The sequence below is a fragment of the Ambystoma mexicanum genome, chromosome 5p (assembly GCF_040938575.1).
Source record: "Ambystoma mexicanum isolate Mex_15411 chromosome 5p, UKY_AmexF1_1, whole genome shotgun sequence".
In the NCBI taxonomy this organism is placed as follows: domain Eukaryota; kingdom Metazoa; phylum Chordata; class Amphibia; order Caudata; family Ambystomatidae; genus Ambystoma; species Ambystoma mexicanum.
Window position 1 is genome coordinate 823,826,421 of NC_090930.1, and position 21,207 is coordinate 823,847,627.

At 48.1% G+C, this 21,207-nt stretch overlaps 1 protein-coding gene across 3 annotated transcripts in view; it reads right to left on the reverse strand.

The window, feature by feature from the left end:
- Positions 1–21,207, reverse strand: part of DPY19L1 (dpy-19 like C-mannosyltransferase 1) — a 2,006,077-nt gene that overhangs the window by 821,364 nt on the left and 1,163,506 nt on the right. For all 3 annotated transcript variants that reach the window (XM_069613244.1, XM_069613243.1, XM_069613242.1), the window contains one exon: positions 1,578–1,649. In XM_069613244.1, coding sequence (XP_069469345.1) covers positions 1,578–1,649 — 72 coding nt within the window. The remainder of the gene's footprint in view (positions 1–1,577; positions 1,650–21,207) is intronic.

Sequence of the window (21,207 nt, forward strand, 5' to 3'; positions counted from 1 at the left end):
AAACTTGGCAAAAACATGTAAGGCTATTTGGACTGTGGGCATGAGTACAAATTGTGAATTGTTGCCTTTTGGAAAACCAGTGCAGAAACTGAGCTTTATTTGGTGTGTTAACATTTTTAATCATTGGACTACTTTCACCAAACTGTGCTTTTTTTGCTTTTGAGGTAACCAAATTGTTTGGCAGTTTTAACACTGATCGGTCAAATGTGATTAGCCATAGGATTTTAAGAAAGTCAATGGATTAAGGATTTTCCTTAACTGTAGGTTGATGACCATCATTCTATAAAAAGTGTGTGTGCGTGTGGGCGTGCGTGCGTGTGTGTGTGTACATGCACATCTCCCCTCCTCTGCCCCCATCCTGCTAGGTGCATCTAATGCAACTCCAATGGCCAGGACACCATGACTGAGCTGGCCATATAACTGCACATATGCCCGATAGTGGCTTTTCAAAGGTTTTCTGGATCCAGTCGGCACATGGAGCTATTTCACAAATGAGGAATCTGTGGGTAAAAAGAATCACTAGGAATAAACCTGAACACTAACCCTTATGTTCTTGTGAATATGTCCCACATATGTCCCAGAAATACTGCTTTTTTTGTTGTAAAAAATATGAGCATACTTAACGGGAACACAGTCGTATATGATCAAAAATACAGAAACCAGAGCCTCTTTTCTAGGCCGCGATTAGAGAAAGCCAGGCCAGTGATTTCTCAAAAAATCAAATGACAACATATTCAGCGAGAAGAAGGGAGAGATGGCCAAGCAGAATTTTTTTCAATACTTCTACAATACATGTATCTTGGTCACCATATACCAAAAACACAGAGTCCCTGTATGTGCTGCTTATTTATCTTTTTCACCTGTCATTCGGTGGGGTTTTGCTTCAATGTTTCATTAATTTAAATGCAAATGACAGTTGGAATGAACTGCGATGCTGAGTGAAAGGATTCTATGATATTTCTATGCATTGTGAAAGGAGCAAAGCACTAAACAATGATCAACGTTACAGTAAAGTGAAATCTGCAAACAGGTGGTTCCACTTGCAGAGAGGCCATTCCCGAGCTCTCTAGAATGTTCCATCACTCACCACAAACCCAACCGTTTCACTCACCCTGTATCGCGCTTTGTGCCTGCAAAAAGGGGTGTCTCTGATTGTTTCCAGTGACAGTAAACTGAAAAGCATGGCCCTAAATCCATTTTCATCCCCAGATAGACATTCATTACAGGACAGGACCTTCTCTTGCATTTCTCATCTTCCAACTTGATGCTGATTGTTACAAATATTGTGCATAGTGCTACATTTTAAATAGCCTGATGTAAACTAGCAAAATGTCCACTTGGCTCTGTTGGACAAGTAAATCATTTGTTTAGTTCTCATTTGGTTTATTTGATTAACTTTCATTTTATTCTCCCATATAATCAACAAACAAAAAGTGAAAATTCTTCATATAAAACAGCTTTGTGAGCATATACATCATAACTTATTCATGCCAACGAGCACCTGTGTTTCCTCTACTTTTGAAATAAGCAATAAGGCTTTTTAGTGGAAAATTATTATGTGCTAATTGCAAACTTACCCTCATAGCAATAGCACCAAAAACAATGACAACCGTGGGAAGTAACAGTGTCTTGGCGTATCGGAAAGGAGTCTGAAACACAACAAAAAATATAGTGGTAGGTTACTTCGTAAGAATTAATGTGAAAAATCATAAATGATATGCTGTAATTTGGAGACTTCTATACAGATAATGCACCACAATATGACTGCAGGGCATATTCCTTGGTATTTATTTACAAAATGTCATTTGAATAACTTAAGGATGCAAGATATGGTAAGAGATTGGTTGTATTTATGTATTCCAGCAGTTATTTTACTTTATCTAATTGAAGGAGTATAGTCCCATCACTTTCAAAAGAACTGGTATTATTTTAAACCTAATTTTCATATAGAATTCGGCTCTCTGCTGCTTTACTGCCCACTACCCTTCTGATATGTTTTCAGGGGCAGTTGTTCAAAATTGGTTTCCAAACATCAAAACAATTACAAAGACAATGGGTCTCATTACGAGTTTGGCGGTAGGGGGTTAACGGCACCGGTAAGGATGCCGGTGCCGTTAACCACCCTACCGCCGCATTACGAGGTCCCTTAGCTGGTCCCACTAACGCCGGCTGGTTTTACCAGCCTCCCTTAGCGGGAGCCGTTAAGGGACCATGGAGTTAATAATGGGCCCGCTATTTGCGGGCCCGTTATTAGCTCCTTCCCCATTCCCATTGAGCCCTATGGAGGCTCAATGGGAATGGAGAATGGTATTCAGAATGGGGACTTAACGGGTCCTCCCGGTAAGTTCCCATTCCGACTACCCGGACCCGGATACGACTTTGGAGGCAGCCATGGTGCTATCAGCACCATGGCTACCTGCAAAGTCGTAATGACCCCCAATGTACAGATGGCCCACAACCCGAACAAACAAACAATCCAAGGAGCCATAAAGAGTGCGTGAATTGCAAGAAAAACAAGTTTTATTACATGCAATTTCAGCCAGGAAAAAAGCAAGTCTAATTTGAAACGCCCACATTGAATGGCGCTATATAAGGAAAAATCAAAAGCAGTAAATTGCAACAGTTACAAGGCACATGTAAATCCCTAAAATTCCATTGGTTAACGTCATTAGTCTCCTAAGGAAAAACATACATTAGTTGGCCCTACTGGTCCAACTCTAGCCCGTTACTAAACAAATACAACCCCCTCTATCAATGACCTAATGTCGGAGAAATCTCACATTCTCTGTCCCCACTTGCTGAATGTTTTGGGTACATTTGTTGTAATGATACCCCTTAATCATTGGTTTGCCAACCCAGAGTATCTCATGGTGAGCTTGCCCCTTAGAGTTGACCAATCGTATGGTGAGGTGTAGACAGTGTGGCTTGTGGCTCCAAGTCCTGCTGCGTGGGGGGTTAACCGCACAGACTGCAGCACGCTTTTTGTACATATCAAGCATAGAGGCCTTAAAATCTTCCCACTCTTGGCGGGTGGTAGGCCCCGTCGAAGGTTTACCTTTTCCATCGACGAATCGGAGTGCTGATGGTGGCAGTGATGCCTTTTCTTCTTTCGGGACGAGGAAGAATGGCTCCTCGAATGTGGCACTTCTTCCGCTGATGTTTTTTCTCTGGGGTATGCTCCTCAGTTTGGGCCTCAGAGGACCGAACCATCGACCGTGCCAGTGATTTAGAGGGCAGCCGACCAAAAGAAAGTTTAGCTGCTCGATCACAAAGGGATTTCGGCTGCATTTTGGCACACAACGGACACCCTTCCGTCCCTTAACCTGTGCCAGGGCACCAGAGACACAACTTGTGTGGGTCAGTGATGGACATCTTGGTGCCACAGTAAGTACACTGCTTGAAGCATGAAACCCGAGCGTCTGACATCTCATGACGAGGAATTAGAAAAAAGGTTTGTGATGAAAAACTTTGAGAGTCGACGACTTGGCTATGTTACCAAGCAGCGTGTTAGCGTGCAGAAAAAAAAAACTGAGGTGTGGGGCATAATGACAAAGTATGTATCCGACACCTGACGTCACATCCGGAGCCGACTATGTGATGCTGAGCAAGGAAAAACCAACGTTCGGCAGCCGAGATGCGGCCCACTACGCCCCGGTCCAAAAAAATTCTGAGGCAGCAGTGCTGAATGGAATATCTATTAGATGAGGAATCTGCGGGACAATGGCAATCCATTGAATCTAAAGTTTGTCTGTGTCAAAACGTATGCTTTCCCTCATGTCCAATGCTAAACATAGTGTAGGGATATTCTGAATGAACTAAACAGGGTTCAAAATAAAATATGGAGCGGCTACTAGCTCCCTTCCCCAAGTTCAGGACACAGTTTCCACAATTGTTCCAAATATTACACCAGGAATTTGGATTCTCTTCCCCAAGTTAAAAAAAAAAGCACACTTGGTTTCAGTACATAATGTTCAACTGGGTTGGAAGGCCTGTCTTGCCATGGTGCTGTGAGGAGCACCATAGGAGAGCTCCCCGGGGCGGATCCCGTACTTGATCCTTGAAGCCTGTGCCCAGTCGTGATCCGTGTTTGAAATCGTTGTGGGAGTATCCAGTGAGCACCCACAACAAAGTTGGACTACACTGTTGCCCCAGGACGGTGGCCATTCGACGGGATCCGTGACACTGAGATGGCAAGATGGCGCCCGTTACCACAATGGGGCAGACCGTGAAGGCGTGTGGGGAGCGCATCAGAGGAGCTGGGAATCTCTGACCGAACACACAGAGAGGAGGGAACAGCAAGCTTGCGGTTACCGGTCTCAACTTCAGAGCGACATTAGCAAATATCTGGGCTGGATGGTGGCAGGCATAGGCCTGTGGGATGCAATCGGAGATGCTGTGGAAACCTGTGCACCGGAGCAGAACGGAGAAAGAGAGGGGCCTGCCGACGCAGGTGACAATGGGATATGAGAGTTGCGCTCTCCGAAGTGGCCCTGACAAGGAGACCTCAGAGCAGGCTAGAAGAGTGCAGCGGGTAAAGTGGGGACAAGCTTTGGTGCAGAGAACTCAAGCCGCAAAGACCGAAAGAAAACAAAGCTGGAGGAAGAGGCCCCTGACGGTGACACTGCCGGATCGCCATAACAGTATGCAGAGCCAACCACTCTAAGCCCAGAATTTATGGAATGTCTGTACCGGAGAAAAGGTGCCTGCCACTGTATGCATTGTCACATAATCCGACAACAAACATGAGGGAACTATCAGTGAAAAGGCTGTTACTCTAGGCGAGCTACTCCATTTTTCATCAGCAAGGGTTCAGTATAGCCTGGATGTGGCTAAGACTTTGGCTCTCAGGAAAACAAAAGGGCTGATCACCTTGTTTAAATATCTGTGGTGGTGCTGCCCCTAGGCATAAGGGCAGTCAGGTCCACTTATGTCCGGTTGATTTTGAGTATTTCTGGAGCCTATATGTCACATCGTTTTCGGGATGAGATATGAGAGCCCCGCTGGGCCCTAGAAGAGTGTGGCATGTAACAAGCTTTGGAGCGGATGACTAAAACCTCGATGAATGAAGGAAGGCGAGGCCAGAGGAGGAGGCCCCTGACAGAGGCACTGCTGGACCGCAGTAACAGAATGCGGTAGGTGTTGTCCGAGCCCTGCCCCAATGCCCTCAGCCAATAATTAGACCCGGGCACCATTGCACGGGCAAGGGTCGGGACAAGCAAAAGATCTCCTTCCAACACTAATGCTGCCCCCCCCCCCCCCCCCTCCATGGAGCAACTCAACGCTGAGCCGGCCCGGGTGCCTACCGGGCTACCCAATCATGAGTCACCAGCCCAGCATAGAGCGCACCCCAACAGAGAACACGGTATCCTGGTATTACAAGACTTGACTTGACAGCTAACCCAGGGGTAGGCAGGCTTGAGAGTGAGCACCCGGAACCCCCCCCCCCCGCCTGGAGGGAGACTGGGGGTACGAGTAAGCTCCTCTGATTGGAGGCTGCCTGAGGACCAGGAGATGCACACGGTTCCATACAACCAGCGTCATTGGCTCCTCTTTTGCCCCCCAGGAGACACCAGTAAAAGTGGCACCCCTCATAGGCGCAGATGACTTTGGCGTAGATGCTCTGGCCCTGCAGTAAGGAGTCCTCCACCCCGGCGAGCGAGAGCGAAAGGGTCAAGCGCATCGGGCCCCTTGGCAGCTTGCTATAACAGCTTACTGAAACACAGTAGAAGGACACAAAAAGTGAATTGAGGCACTGCCACCTACTCCTATCAAGCAGCATGGGCCTTATCCCTGGAGCGTAGAGGAGGGTGTATTGCTAAAGACCTGAAATTGAGTATGAGTGAACCGCTGGCAGCGCTAGCATCAGCAAGGTGGGCTCTGGCACCTCTAGACTGCTTCCATCACACTGCGACGGTCCGACATCCATGGCGACTTACCCCCTGGCCAAAACGCTGACAGAGCTCGACCCGGACAAGCATCCTGATACTCCTGTAGGGCACACAAGGCCAATAGCACTTACTAATTACCACTGCAAAGCGAAAGGCAGCTGATTTACCAGTCACGCTTGAAGGTCTGTTAAGCAGAAACCTGTGCAGTTCCCTCTGGGACCACTGCAAAATATTTAGGACTAAAGGTGTTTGGCAGTAAACCCACTTGGTAGCAGTCCGTACCACACAGATTCACTTGGTAGCTGTGGCTGAGCAGTCAGACTTCCCTCAAGAAGAGTTAGGCAGTATACAGAGTATTCACAATAGGTCAAGAGAACACAATAGAACAAGTAAACACTGACCAGGGCTTGGTGTAAGAGAGATATAATTATTTATTTAAAACCACATCTAGAAAAACACACAGGCACTAATAGTAAGCAATTCAAAAACACGGTCACTAAAAGATATACACTCCCTTAAAAGAATATTAGACCAGTCTTAAGTAAAGCCCCACTTATTTTCAGACAGCGGTGAGCGCTTAACGCAGATGGCACTCTAATAATTCGGTTTAAAAGGGAGAGAAAGGCAGAGAATGAATTGAAACAGATTCCAACACTTTTTCACAAATCCAACAAGGGAGAAAGGCAAAGTAACACTAGGAATTCAGAGTCAGTAGGCCGGATCCGATTAAGAGGATCCAAACGAAATGTGTCCAAGGTCACACGGTTGCAATGCACAAAAGTCTTGTAACGGTTCAAAAAGGAGTTGGATCAAAGAGACGGACCAGTTAGAGGGTCAGGGCGGCCAGCCCAGTCCAGAAGGTTAAGGGGTTATTATTACCTTGTAGCAATCTTTAGAAAGGGAGGCCTGGCGGACACGGTACCTTAAAGTGGTGAGAACACTCCAGCGGGGGCAGTTGTTCCTGGCAGTGGGTGCAAGTCGGTGCTTCGTCGAGGGGAAGAGAGGATCTCGTCGGGGAGGAAGAAGACAGGAGTCCGTTGCACTGACAGAAGAAACCAGCTGCAGAGTTTCTCAGGTACAAGGAGCGGTCCGTTAATTCGCAGTTCAGTGGTGAGTGGCTATCCGGCCGCCGGGGTGCTTGGCGCGGGCAGTTCGACCACAAACCGGTCTGGGGTACGAAGAAAGAAGGTAAACTGGTTGTGCCCACCAGTCAGGGGAAGAAGCCTCTCCAGCCGGGAGATCTTCTCTGTCGTCGGTAAGTGGTGAGTCGGTTCCGCAGGGCTCCACCGGTGGTGTCATCGTGGTAGGTCGGCTCAGCTTCTCCCTCGTCGGATTCTCAGGTCCTGTGGCGACTTCTGAAGTTACAGTCCCTAAAGCCCTGCTTTTATGCAGCATACCCCCATTCACTCAGCCTAGCTGTCAATCACCAGCCAAAACTCGATCAGGGGGGACGGAGACGTGCCCCCTCGACTAACAGACCCCGGGGCAATCGAATTGCCCCAACCAGTACATCCACAATATGATGGTTTGTACTGGTTTCTGTTAATAATTTGGGACTAGTAAAGCCAATGGTGACTTTACATGCCCTGGGAGACAGTAGTCAGTCCCAGGGTATGGAGTCTATGGTGGGGTGTCACTAGGACACCCCCGTGTTACGGCACCCCATAGCCCATAAAACACATTAACAGTCAAAGGAACACCATAAATCATGTCCAAGAGTGGGAGAAAAAAAGAGTCTCACTCTTGGCAGGAGAAAGAAAACAAACTCCAGAAATCCAGCAAAGCTGCTGGGGGACTCACTAGGTTAGGAAATTCAGCCTAAAGAGAGAATTCTCCCTAACAAGGTCCTGTACAAGAACCGTGCCCTGTTCTTTGACCTCCCGGTGGAAGCGCAGGAGCAGATGGACACGCAGTAGATACATCCTCAGACAGAGGAAGATGGCACTTGAGTTAATAATCAAGGACCCACTGAGCCAACAAGGAACATGCAACATTATGGGGCCTATTTTGCCGGGGATTAGAGGGGGGCTGGGTACCCCAAGGCAAATGGGTCATCATTTAGGTGGCTCACACATCCGGGCCTGGCTTCTCTCCTCCTCAATTCTCGCAGGTCCAACACTTTATGGTGTAGCACTTATTTTAGGGCAGTTGCTTCCACAATGGCAGAGCTGGCTCATGGCTGCAGCTACCATGCCCCTGAGGCTTTTTCTTTCCTGTTTTAATTGTTTTCCTTTTCGATTTTGGGAGTGCTTGTTTTTGCGCCCACCCGCTGTGCAAAAGCCTCGGGTTCACGCACCTGAAGTGACCGCGAAATGCAGAGATGCCCGAGCACGGAACGAGATGCTGGGCAATTGTTCGTGGTTGGGGAAGTTAAAGGGGATCATGTAGCACCTGTACGACAGCCCAAGAGAAGACCCAGTAAAGAAGCTTTGCATAGTTTGTTGCTGTGTGAATAGAGAGTGCTTGACCGATCAGTGGTGGGGGGAGTAGGGGGGCCACTTTATGATATATGTACACTCATAGCTAGCACTGTTAATGTACTCGCCTGGAACATCAGGAGCCTGAGCCAGGGTCCATTCATACCAGAGGAGATGTAAAATAGACATAGCCTTGTTGCAAGAAACACACTTAACGGCTGATGAACAGACCCTGTTATCCAGTAAATGGAGCGGACACATATTCGGAGCCTCATTCTCAGCATATGCCAGGGGTGTCTTGATTTGGATAGCTCCCACGTTGCCGTTCAAGGTCACCCAAATTAAAACTGGTAACGAAGGCAGTATGGTGCTACAACAGGGGCTGTTAGAACACAGAGCTGTATACTTGGTAAACACGTATGCTCCCAATCACAATGCTGCGAGGTTCTTCCAATCATTATACCCAAGGCTGGGCCCCTTTAAAAATGGCAACATTATATGGGGGAGGGGATTTTAACAGTACTTTAAACCCAGTATTCGACAGATCAGTCTCTAGGTTTCATAAACCTGCTCCACCTGCTAGGTCCCTACAGACCCTCCTGTCGTCATTTGAGCTGGTAGACATCTGGAGGGCTTTACACCCAGACACCAGGCACTGCTATCATTTCTCCACTCCACATGTAGTCCATACCAGGATAGATTATTTTTTTATGGGCCAAGAGATGGTTGACAGCTTCACACTCGAATATACAAGCGTAGGGTGCCATCAGATCATGCCCGCTTCAACTGCAATTGCAGTATTTGCCTCCTAGGGCCCCGATACCCACATGGAGGCTGAGGAGCCAAGCCTTGCAAGACACCCCTTTGGTTCACACAAATAGTCTCACAATTTTCAACAGGAGTTTAGGGTTCTCTTCCACAAGCTTAAAACATTGGTACACCAAAGAGTTCCATAATATTGAACTCTTTCTTGCTTTAAGGTTACTTTGACAATCCTCCTGGATTTGTTGGAGCTCCCTGGTCTAGGTGCAGTTGGCAGACTGCACGGTCCACCAACTAGAGTTTGCTGTACCAGTTTCCCGTGCCCAAGCTTTCTGTCATCTTTACTTGGGTTTGTTTGGCTGTTCGTGATTAGTTTAAAGACTCCAAAGTTCATTGGTTGGTCATCTAACTTCTTTGGCATCTCTTTTACTCTCTTGCCCAATTTCCACTTTGCTGGCTTTCACTGATAGCCTTTTCTTCTATTTGTTAAATTTTTGCTTTGCCAGTTTGACATTTTGCTCACACTTCACTGCTTCTCCTCTGCTGCCCACTAACAGCTTTCATAATGTATTTTTCTTAGCACTGACCGCTCTTGTTATTTCCAATTATCCTTAATTGTTCAGAGACCTTGGAAAGTGTGTCCATTTCTCATACGTGACCACTCTAATACATAGTTTCTAGATAATCCATTATTTTCATCGCATTCATTTGTTCCTACATTACATACATTCAGGGACCTTTGACAACGTGCCAGCTGCACATGACAACCTCAATACAATGTAGCTCAGCAACTTTCATACGTGCACCGGGTTTCTTGCATTCTCTGAAACTCACGGTTGCGTTGCCGTTTCCTTCAGTTTCTTCGCTCACACTGCTTCTTATACTTGAGGTCAGGGTCTCACCGCCTGCCACTCAGACACTCCTGGGTTGGTTTCTCCACTCAGGGGAACGAGCACTGTACTGCCATAACAAAGGCCCGGCATGCTCTATGGCTTCCTTCTCCTGACTTCAGTGGCTCCCTGGAGCCACGTCTCTGTTGCCTCACTTCCGCACTCTGCTTCACCTTGCAGTCTTCCGGCGTCTCAGCGTTCCGTTCTCCACTGGCTCATCATGGGTTGGACTGGCCTTCCTGCTGTTCTCCTCCCTAGCTTACTTGTGCTCCACCTTTTATGCACCCAAGCCCTATCAAAGAGTTTCAGGTGCGATTCCTTGGCCTGGTTATGCCTGATTCCATTTAGATCAATTACTGGGACATACAAAAAAGGTAGCAGGCACCCCTCTCTAGAAATAACATGCCATGATAATCTGTTCTGTGGTTCTTTCCCACTTTGAGAGTCCGCAGCCAGCACATAGCAGTACGTAGATCTGGAGGAGAGGAGCAAGGACACCACCTATGCCAGAAAGCTCTGGAGGACCGCCCTACTGAAACTAGCAACCTGCCCAGATTGGGAACTCATGCAGTGTGGCAAACATGTGCAGCAAACCAACACAGCATCCTGGCAAATGTCCACAACTGTGATTCCTCTCTGCAGGGCAGAGGCAGCAGCCAGTACTCTAGTCTAATAACCTCTGAGAACTAGAGGCATTTCCTTGCTAGCCAGATTGCAGCATTCTGAAATTCATAAGATTTTCCACCAGCTCACTCACCCATCTAGCGGAAGCGATGGCCACCAGAAAAATCACCTTAAGGCAATGGAACCTCAAAGAGCAAGGATGCAGAGGCTCAAACAGAGCTCCCATTAACAGTGTCACCACTGAAATTAAAATCCCATGCCGGAAAAACAAACTGGTTGTGGGAGAACTGGTTGCACATCCCAGCAAAAACTTCAGAACAGTAGGGATCGTGGAGAACAACAAATGACTTACTTCTCTGTAATTTTCTTTCTGATGAATGTTGCTACCCGGATTCCTTATCCATGAGATATACTATCCACAGCGCATCTGTTCTTTGGAAACTTTTCTGCTACCAGGGGGCAGAGCGCAGTCCCCCTCATCTCTATGCATACCGTGCTGGACATGATGTCGGGCCAGTATATAACAAGGTGCCGCGCCCCATGACTTCAGTTTCACCCTTTTCCCTAGCACACTGAAACTGATGGAGCACAGAACTAAAATGGTTTACCAGCTATCCGCCAAGAGGGGCATGGGGCGGTGGGATGGTGATAAAGCAGAAGAGAGGAATATCCATCAGAAAGAACATCATTGAGTGATAAGTAATTTGTTGTTTTAATGGATTCCCTTCCTCTCATGGTTTGCTCATCTATGATAGACTCTGAAAGCAGTATGTAGATCTGGGGGAGGGAAGAGGGCAGAGGATACTAAATAAACCAGAACATTCTGGACAAACATCCTTCTGAAACTGGATTTTGGATCTGAAAGGGAATCCCAGCAGTAATGCTTAGCGAATGTTTACACAGAAGACCACGTTGCCATCTGGTAGATGTTCAGAACAGGGACCCCCCTGTGGGGTCACTCTCTGTTAGAATGAGCTCTGACGCCTTGAGGCACATCCTTAACAGCCAGATTATAGAATTCTGAGATGCAGAGAATGATCCCCCTCAACATGGATGTCTGGTCACAGTCCTGCCAGTATGTGCACGAGCATAACCAACAACAAGTGTACCACCTTTCCTCAAAACCCTTGTCTGAGGGTCATAGATGCGGAGAGCCCACCCCGGGTCAAGCTGATGGAAATGTTCCTCTGCATTGGGGGGATGGGGAGGAGTGAAAACGTACAGGAAAATTGAACTTTTAAGAGATGTACATCTGAGACCACCTTTGGAAGAAAGGAGGCTCTCACTCTCAACGCCACCTTTTCTTTGGAGAAAACCAAATAGGGAGGTTTAACAGATAACACCTACAACTCACTCACCAGTGTTGCGGAAGTGATGGCAACCAGGAAAATCACCTTAAGGGTGAGCTATTTAATATAACAAGAACAGAGGGGCTCAAAAGGAGCTTCAATAAGGAATGTCAAAACCCTACTCCAATCCCACACTGGAATCACAAACTGGCATGGAAGAAACTGGTTGCACAAAGCCCATAAGAACTGCATAATAACTGTGGGGATTGCAAAAAAACGAGCCCTGTTCCAGGAACCTTTCCCAAAACGAAATAGCAGCGAGGTATCCCTTTACAGTGTTGATCTGTAGGCCTGTCTGGGCCAAAGACAGCATAAAATCCAAAACAAGAGATATAGGACAGGCTAAAGGGCACAGATTCCTCTCCCGGCATCAAGCAGCCACCGGAAGCGTAAATAAACGTTGTTGCGCACCTCAGAGCTGGCAGGAGTACATCCAGGACATCATCCGATAAGTCCCATTCCTTGTATGTCAGCCTCTCTGTAGCCAAACATGAAGGTTGAGGCTTTTGAGTTTCAGACAGAGCACCCATCTCTCCGACTGGGAGAGCAGATCCACTTTTTTTCAGGAGGGGACCAAAAAGGAACATGAACATGCGTACGATGACCTGCGGGCCCAGTCAGAGTGATCAGAATCAACATGATCCATAACTTCCTGAGAAGCAGGGGAATGACATCAGCAGGAACTCATAAAGGAGTTTAAATGCCTATTAGACTCAATGCTTCCCCCAAAGCTCCCTGGCAAGGAAATTCTCGGTTATAGGTTAAAGGTTCGAATCAAAAGGTTATAAATACAATAGGTTCGAGTCAATAGGACCGAAAACAAAAGGTTCGACATTATTTTTTTTGGGGGGGGGGGGGTCCCCACCAACCCCCGTTTTTGTGGTAAAAAACACTTTTTTTACCTATACGGAAACCAACAAAAAAATATATAATAAAAACAAAAATTCGAACCTTTTGTTTTCGGTCCTATTCACTCGACCCTATTGCATTCGAACCTTTTGTGTTCAAACCTTTAACTGGACACCGAAAATCTCTGAAGCAGAACAACTTGCACTTCCAGTGCACACTGGAAGCTACGATATCCACAAGGAGTCCCCCAGCATGAGAAAATCCCCTCTAGAACTTCCTGGCAGAGTTACACTCATGGAGGTATGGTAGGTCAGAATCAAAAGTCGGACACAGCACCAAGTTGTTTTGATTATTAAACAAAAGCAAAGCATAGGCCGTCCCTAAGCCTTGCATTCTATGCCTAAAAAAGGGTGCCTGTCAGGATGTCTTAGACAAATGAATTTCTCAACTCAGAATCCTATACCATTCGGAGTTCTGTCCCTACCACTACAAAATTACAAGCACACATACTTTGGCCCACTGCCTGAACACAGGGATGGTGGCTGCTTTCTGATTGCCACCCCCCCCCATCCTGTTGTCATGTTACCATAAGTTCCTTGCATACATGTACAGTCCCAACCATGCGCTGTCTTTTCAATCGCTGTCTTTCTGAACTCTGGTTGATCAAAATGCCTTTCTCCCTTCTAGTCTGGGACTCTTTCAGTCTCACTCACTAGGTTCTTTTCTCCATTACGGGGTTCCGTGTCTCTCCCAAACATTGATTTGTCTCAGTCTCTCGCTCCGCACTTTGGGGTTTCTTCTTCTCCACCTCTGTCACTCGTACTTCTTGCTCATATCCAAACTCTGTGGCTCGTCTCACACTCGTACACTACTCTGGGGTTTTTCCTTGCACTCCCCACCTTGTGGTCTTTTGGTAGCATCCCAGCCTTGGAGTTTCCAGGTTCACACCCCGCTTTAGTGCTTATTAGCTCTAACCCTACTCACTATGGGATCTCTTTTTTCTCTCCCCCTCCCCTTTGGGGATTCCTTCACCCTGCCTTGGGGTCTCTGAGTGCAGCCCACCTGGGGCTTCTTGCAGTTCTCCCCATTCTGGGTCTGTCCTATGCTCTGCCCACCTTGGCGTCTCTGGGCTCTCCCTGTCCTCAGTATGCTCTTTGCTTTGGCTACACCGTTCTCCTCCCAGTGCCCCAGAGCCACCATCATCTTTTCTGCAGTGCTCCCGGGAAGGTTGGAGTGTCGTCTGATGCAGAGCCGCTTACTCAATGCATCAACTGCGTTGTGTTGACGTGGCATGCTCTTGCTTCCTGCTGGCTTCCGGTGGGACTCTTGTGGCGCCTTCACTGCATGACAATCTCTCCCTCTCCTCACAGCCAGGCCTTTATGGCTCTTTGCAAGCCGGGCTATGCGATCTCTCTGCGTTGCCAACCACCTCTCGGAATGCCACACCTAGTGTACACTTGTGCGTCCTTGCTACACCTCCCACAAGGATCCTAGCTCTCTTGAGCCCCGCTGATTTCTCCATCTGCTGCCCCTTCTGATTGGTTCTATATGGTGCATCCCCAGGACTATCCACTGTTCTGCTCTTTCAGGCGAAGACTGTAGCAACTTGGGTTCAGAAAGCAAACCAGCTGTTGTAAAAGGAAGTTTTAGGTTATATGTTTCACTTGCCACATACCCAACAAAAGTATTGGTGTTTGGGGGTAAGGGAGGATAACATATCTCTTTCTGTGGATTTCCTGTTAAGGGAAATGTCACCCCCAAAGGGATCACACTTGCCCTGGGGCATAGTGGCTTTTAGGCTTAGCAGGTTCATCACTCTAGTCCCAGAGGGGGTAGCTCCCCCTTGGTGTGAGGGGACAAATGCATCAGATTTGTCACAGTGGCCGAAGTCTGTGAAGGCATCCGCCATGACATTCTCTTTTCCGGCCAGATAGCCGTAAGAGAGATCATTCTCCACAGCCCAGAATCACAGTTGTACTGCTTCTCTGCACAACGGCAAAGACTCCACCCCACCCCGCTTGTTGAGGTAGTGCATGACCACTGTGCTGTCCATCAGGACCAGGACAGTCTTGCTCTTTACAGAGGGGGGCAAAGCAACCAGGGCCAGCCCGATAGTCAAAACCGCAAATTCATATGCTCCCAGACGCCAAGGGAGACCACAGTCCGCTCACTGCCAAATCCGACAGGTGAGCGCCCCAACCTGTCAGAGATGCATTAGTGACCACCGTCACTAGAGACCAGTGTTGCCTAAACAATGTGCCTCTCAGCAGCTTGTCGCTTATGGCTCACCAGGCAAGGTCCTGAGCCACCCAGCTCGATGCCTGCAGATGGTCTGACATGTGGCCCTGAAACTGCGACCACTGGCAACAAAGGAGCCACTGAAATTACCTTATGCACAGCCGAGCCTCCAGAACCGCCAGGATGAGAGAGGCCATGAGATCCAGTAGGGGCAGAAAGGGTAAGGCAGGAACTGGTCACTGTGATTGGAGGACACTGACCCTTCGCAACTCAGCCCTCGGGCTTGAAAGCCCTGCCCAGGCAAGTGCCTTAGATTGTAGCGACTGGGACAGCAAAACCGGAGACTTTTTGAAGTTCAGGGAAAAGGCCAAGCTGAGCAACAGACAGCATTTTCAGAGTAGATGCTCCAACACTAGGCCGGGGGAGTGAGCTCAAACGAGCCAGTCCATGTAGGTAAAGTCATGAATACCCTCCCTCCTGAGGTGAGTCGCCACTACAGCTAGCAGGTTGGTGAAAACGCTGGGAGCTAAAGAAAGACTGAATGGCAGGACCCTGAACTGGTAGTGATGCTGGCCCACTATGAACCTCTGGCACTTCCTGTGCCTCTGATGAATGGGCCAGTGACACCAACCAGTACTGCAGTTTGAGGGCTTGAAGGATCTGGGCCAGTTTTACCCTCCTGAATTTGTCCTTCCATAGGTACAAATTCAGAAGCCTCAGATACAGCAAGCCCCGTCCTCCTCTGGAACCAGTAAGTAAACGGAATACCACCACTGGCCTCATTCAGAGCATGGCACCAGTTCTATCTCGCACTTTGAGAGAACTGGACGGGTCTCCTCCAAGAGGGTGGGATATGGAGGCAAGGTGGTAGAGTGAGGGAAATGGTCCAGTGGACGCTGGATGAAAGGGAAGACAGTATCCCTGATGAATGTCCTGTAAGGCCCACGCATCAGACGTGGTTCAAGACCATTCCAAGCTGAACAGGGCAAGCCTCCCCACCCCCACAGGAGACTTGTGGCAGAAGATCTCACAGAGGTTTTGCAGTGTGTGGGGCTGAGGGGGCAGTGCCCGCAGCCCATCAAACTCTAGGAACTCCTCTACCTCTTGGGCTTCGCCTGCCCTGCAGCCACCTAGGGCCGCCTGACCTCCACCACATGGGTGGTAGGACACAGAGGGGTGAAACTCACGACTCTTCGCAGATGGAATGGCTGTTGCACAACTAGACCCAAATACTTTTCCATAACCTTTGAGGACTGGGTAATCTGAAGGGTGTAATCTGTTTAAACCCAACACAGGTTTTGTCCATCATATGGCATGTGTAAGAGCTTTGCCAGCACACCATGCGCAAAGCCTGACATCCTCATCGAACAGTGATGCCTAGCCACTGTACTTGTGGCTACAGATTGTCCTACACAATCAGCTGCAAAATCTGGAAAGAAGCTTCTCTGCCGTCATGAACCACAAATGGAAAATCTTCTCTCATCTCCCATTCAGGGATTTGTGGCAAGTCAGATATAGGAGACGGACAAGAAGATATGTTTGCAACAGGGTATCTTTATTTCAGGAAATAATGCCTCTTCTATCCCTACCTCTACGATGAGTTTGCTAATCTTCAAAGAAAACAACAGTCTAATGCTCGTCAGGATGTCTTACAAAAATGCCATTCTCTGTCTAGACCTATTCTACCCTAACATCTGTCCTACTATTATCACAAAATCGTAGCCTTTTTGTGATAATAAAAAGCAAAGGATTACTTCGCCCTTGTGTTGGCTAGAGGTGGTTGGTTTTCTGAACCCCACTCAAAAAGGTTCCTGGTACATTTTCAGGCCCCTAGGCCTGCTGCTGTATTTCAAATGTCTTTGAGTCTTTCTCTTTTCCTTTTGGTATTTGGTTCGGGTCCCCACGCAAATGTTCAGTACTCACCTCAGACGACCAAGTGACACTCTGAATAACCTGATTACTTATGTATTATTTGTCTAACCTGCAATGTGATCGTATTCCAATGTTCAACTTAAATGTCCCTTGTAATGTCTCAATGTTTTGTAACCACTGTTTTCTAAGATATGCGCCCGGTAGCCTCCGGGCCTTGTTTGTGCTATATGAATAAATAAATACAAATACAAATCAGCCTGACTAAGTCATTCACACAGTTCAAACTCCAAATCTACCCAATGACTTTGGATGTGTGCTCCTTGTCGGAAACAATAGGCCCTAATGACCCGCGTTTTGTCTGTATTCACGTAACTGAATACGATGTTCACCCCTGCTTGGGGTCTCATGTGCCCTGCAGTGTTTTGGGAGTTTCCCGTTCTTCACCCTCGCTTGGATTGTTGGATTTCTTACCCCTCTCACACCACCTCTGTGGGTTATCTTGTGTCTAAGCATGGCTATCTGGCTTTTTAGCCCTTCTTCGTAGTTCATATTTCTCACCCCTTTGTGTGGTATCAGTATTCTCAGCCCGGCGTGGACTATGTGGCTTTTCAGCCCTGCATCTTTTATCGGTTTTCTCAACACATCATGGGGTATCTGAATTCTCAGTCTGTTGGGGGCTATGTGATCTCACCCCCTCGTGGGGTATTTGAATCCTCGCCCAGCGCAAGATATGTGGCTTCTCAGCCCTGCATCGGAAATCGGTTTTCTCACTCCCTCTTCCAGTACCTGAATTTGCAGCCTGGCATGGGCTCTGTTGTGACCTCACCGCCATCCACCCCCTCTTCGACATGGGCTGCGTACCCACTTTTCTGTAGGGGTGCTCATTGGGGGAGGTAGTCTCTCTGTCCACCGTGTGACCGCGCTTCCAGCCTAATTCTGGTGTCAGTTCCTACAGTCTTGGACTGACAGGATTTCGTTGTCAGTTAGGTAAGACTCGGGCAAGCCTCTTCTGGCAGGGCTTCGGTTCACTTCTCCTCAGCATCTCTGCACTTCTTGGGCTCCCCACCTTCATGGTACGAGTAGCATTCTGCTGGCTTCCCTGTTCGTCTGCCTCCAAGAACAGAGAGAGAAAGAGAGAAAGAGAGAGGGAGATAGGAGAGAGAAAGAGAGACAGACAAACGTGTGATTACGCAGAGCTACACCTCTCACCCTCTTGCTGGCTATCTCCTCCTGCGTCAGGGGTCCCAGGGTCTTTATGGTTCACTGTGGAACGAGATGGCAGAATGCATTGGTTCCGCTCTTTGTGCAAGGATGGTAACAAATAAAAGGTCAGAAACCAAACCATCTGCTTTTAAAGGGCCCTGCACATTACTGCCTTGCTCAATTTCCCAACAGTGGGTCCCCATTGGGGAGAAGGGACGAATTCCCTGGATTCGTCACAGATGTGCTCTGCTGCGTTGGCGACTGCATACCAGAGACCAAAAGACAACTTTGCCTGGGTACAAGAGGTGTTGACTGACAGAGGGCAAGGTTGCCCGAGGGAAACACCTGCTTTCCCCAGGCATCCAGTCTCTTACTATGCCTATCAATAGAAAGAAAAAAAAATGTGGAGGATTTCAGGTTTGCAGTTTTGGCCTGTACCACTAAGCTCTCGGGGGCGGCATGAGTGTACAAAAAGGCTGGGTCTCTGGGGGATGACGGGGTGGGGGGTTTCCTAGCCAGTTCCCGGTCAACTGCAGGTGTCAAGCAAGCTTTTCCTACACCTCAAGTATGGGAGCCTCAACTGCTACATTGAAAGGTAGTATGATCTCCCTTTTGGGACCCTCGTCCAGAATGTCTGTCAATTCAAATTTCATTTTCTGCCTGGATGAAGCAGAAAGCCCTAGGGTATCATCACGTTCGCCATCGGCCTATGGAAGGATGCCTGAGACTTACCAGAGTGGGGTCTGGAAGGATGTCCACCTCACAGGAGGGGTATACACGCATTTCGTCGAATGATTTTACATCGTGGGACTTTTCATCGCCAACCCTTTCATTGCCAAAAACTTTTTTTTTTAAACTTTTTTATGGGGGGGGGGGGGTGTTTGGTGCGGTTTGGGGTATGATTATTTAAGTAAGGGGGCATTTGGGGGGGCGAAACCCCCCTCCCTAAATAAAAAAAAGGAGTTTTTGGCGATGAAAGGGTGGCGATGAAAAGTCCCACGATGTAAAATAATTCGGCGAAATAACGTAGAACCAGAGGAGGTGTCCACACCACTAGCCTCCTGAAGATCTGTGGCCAGTCCCTGGACGTCTTCACCATCCTCCATAAAATCCCTCGGGCAAGTCTCTCTCCTCTCTGGAGGCGAAAGGTTCCAAACCAAAGGGGACCTGCCCTCCCCCCCCTTCTTCGTAAAAGATCTGGTACATGGTTGCCATTAAAGGTTTTAAAGGTAGAGGGGCATATTCCAGAGGAACCCCAGCATTCATGATGGTGATGACAAAATCAAAGCCAGCGCAGAGGACGCCCAAAGGTTGGGCTGGTCAGTGTTATGAGACTTAGTCACACTTTGGGTCCAGGCCTGAGCAGGAGTAGTCCCCAGTGGAAGTATTCCCCTGTGGCTGCCTTGCTAGTCCCAGAGGACACAGTGGGCCCCGTTAGTGCGGAGACCAAAGCTGCCATCGCCTTACCAAAGATGTCAAGCAGCTTTATGCAAAATTTCTCCAGTTCCTCTGAGGTGGAGGATGGGTTGGAAAAGATATGTCCCTGAGCTGCCTGTCCAGGGAATCCCTGGAGCAGTGACTTTTCTTAAACAAAGACGAAGAATGCCGGTGCAAAGATCTGCTCAGTGAGCGGGACCTCTTGTGGTGCCTTCTTGTCATTCTCCTTGTGTGAGGCGATCTCTCCTCGGATGGATGTGCGATGCCACACGTACTCGAACTGAACTTCGCGACTTCACATTTAGCCTTGTGGACGTTGGTGAAGATCTTCACCACACTTTCCTGGAGGGCCTTCAAGGTGCATGCACAGGCATGACTCGCGTTACTGGGTGTCCGGATCCTCAGCCAAGTAGTAAAGAAAATTCCGGTGCAGATCAGATATCGAAATCTGCCAGCCGAAATCCGTGCAAGGTTTGAACCCCAAAGTCATCTATGATTTGGGAAAGGCATCGAAAAAAAATATTTTTTTTTAAAACTCAGAAACGGTTCCCTATGAGAACAGAGTGCACCGAAAAAACGAACTGAGGTCATGTAGAGCGGCGCCTATATATATATACTGGCCCCAATGTTATGGCCGGTGCATAGAGGCATTTGGCGAAACCGTGGTGCGCCCACTGTTGGTGAAACATTTTCCGAAGAACAGCTGCACTGTGGATAGAATATATCATAGATGAGGAATCAGTGGGAGGAAGAAATTCATTCAAATTAGCTCTGCTCATGGGTCCTTTTGAAATCGAAATAGCAGCAAGGTATCCCTTCACAGCCAATCTGCATTTACCGGACAAAGGAAAGCAGAAACTCCCTACAGAGGATGGGAGACAAGCAAAAGAATCCAGGTTTCTTTCCCGGCACCAAGCTAAAACATTACATTACCCCCAAGTGTAAGTGGACTTGGTGGCAAGTCTTCAATCCAAGAGAAGCAAGTCCAGGACGTCATCCGACAAATCCCACTCCCTATATCTCGGCCACTCAGCAGCCAGGCATGACAGTTCAGGCTGGTGAGATTTCGGATGGAGCATTTCGGATGGAGCATCCTCCAATTGGGAGAGTAAATTCACTATCCGTGAAAGGCACCAGGGAGGGCAGATGGACATGTCTAGCAACTCCAGGTACCATGTTCTCAGGGCCCAGTGCGGAGTGATAAAAATCAACGTGGATCCGAAGAGTCAAAGGCTCCTGAAAACCAGCAGGATGGCAAGGATCGGCTGGAATGTGTAAAGGAGGTCAAAAGTTCACTTGACCATCAGTGTGTCCCCAAGAGCTCACTGTCAAGGAAATTACCATGAGCAGAAGAACTTGCATGTTAAGGCTTCCTTTCAAGTTATTGATTAATCTGAATAGCTCAGATGAACCCTCTGTGAAGCCTTTGATTAGCAGAGATGTTATCTCATGTTAACTTGGCTTGTACTGCGCACCGTCACCAATGGCATGGTATCTATGCGCTCACGTGGCTTTGCAAGAATGAGGGAAGGGTGGGTTAGTAAGGGGAGAGTGATAGGATAGGTCCAGAACCAGGAGAAACTGGCGTCTGTGCGTGTTGGCTTGCTGATGAGTTGATTGTGTGCACTGGCTTGTTGCATCCGTAAGGATAAGGCCCTGTGTCTGGATTGTTTTTTGT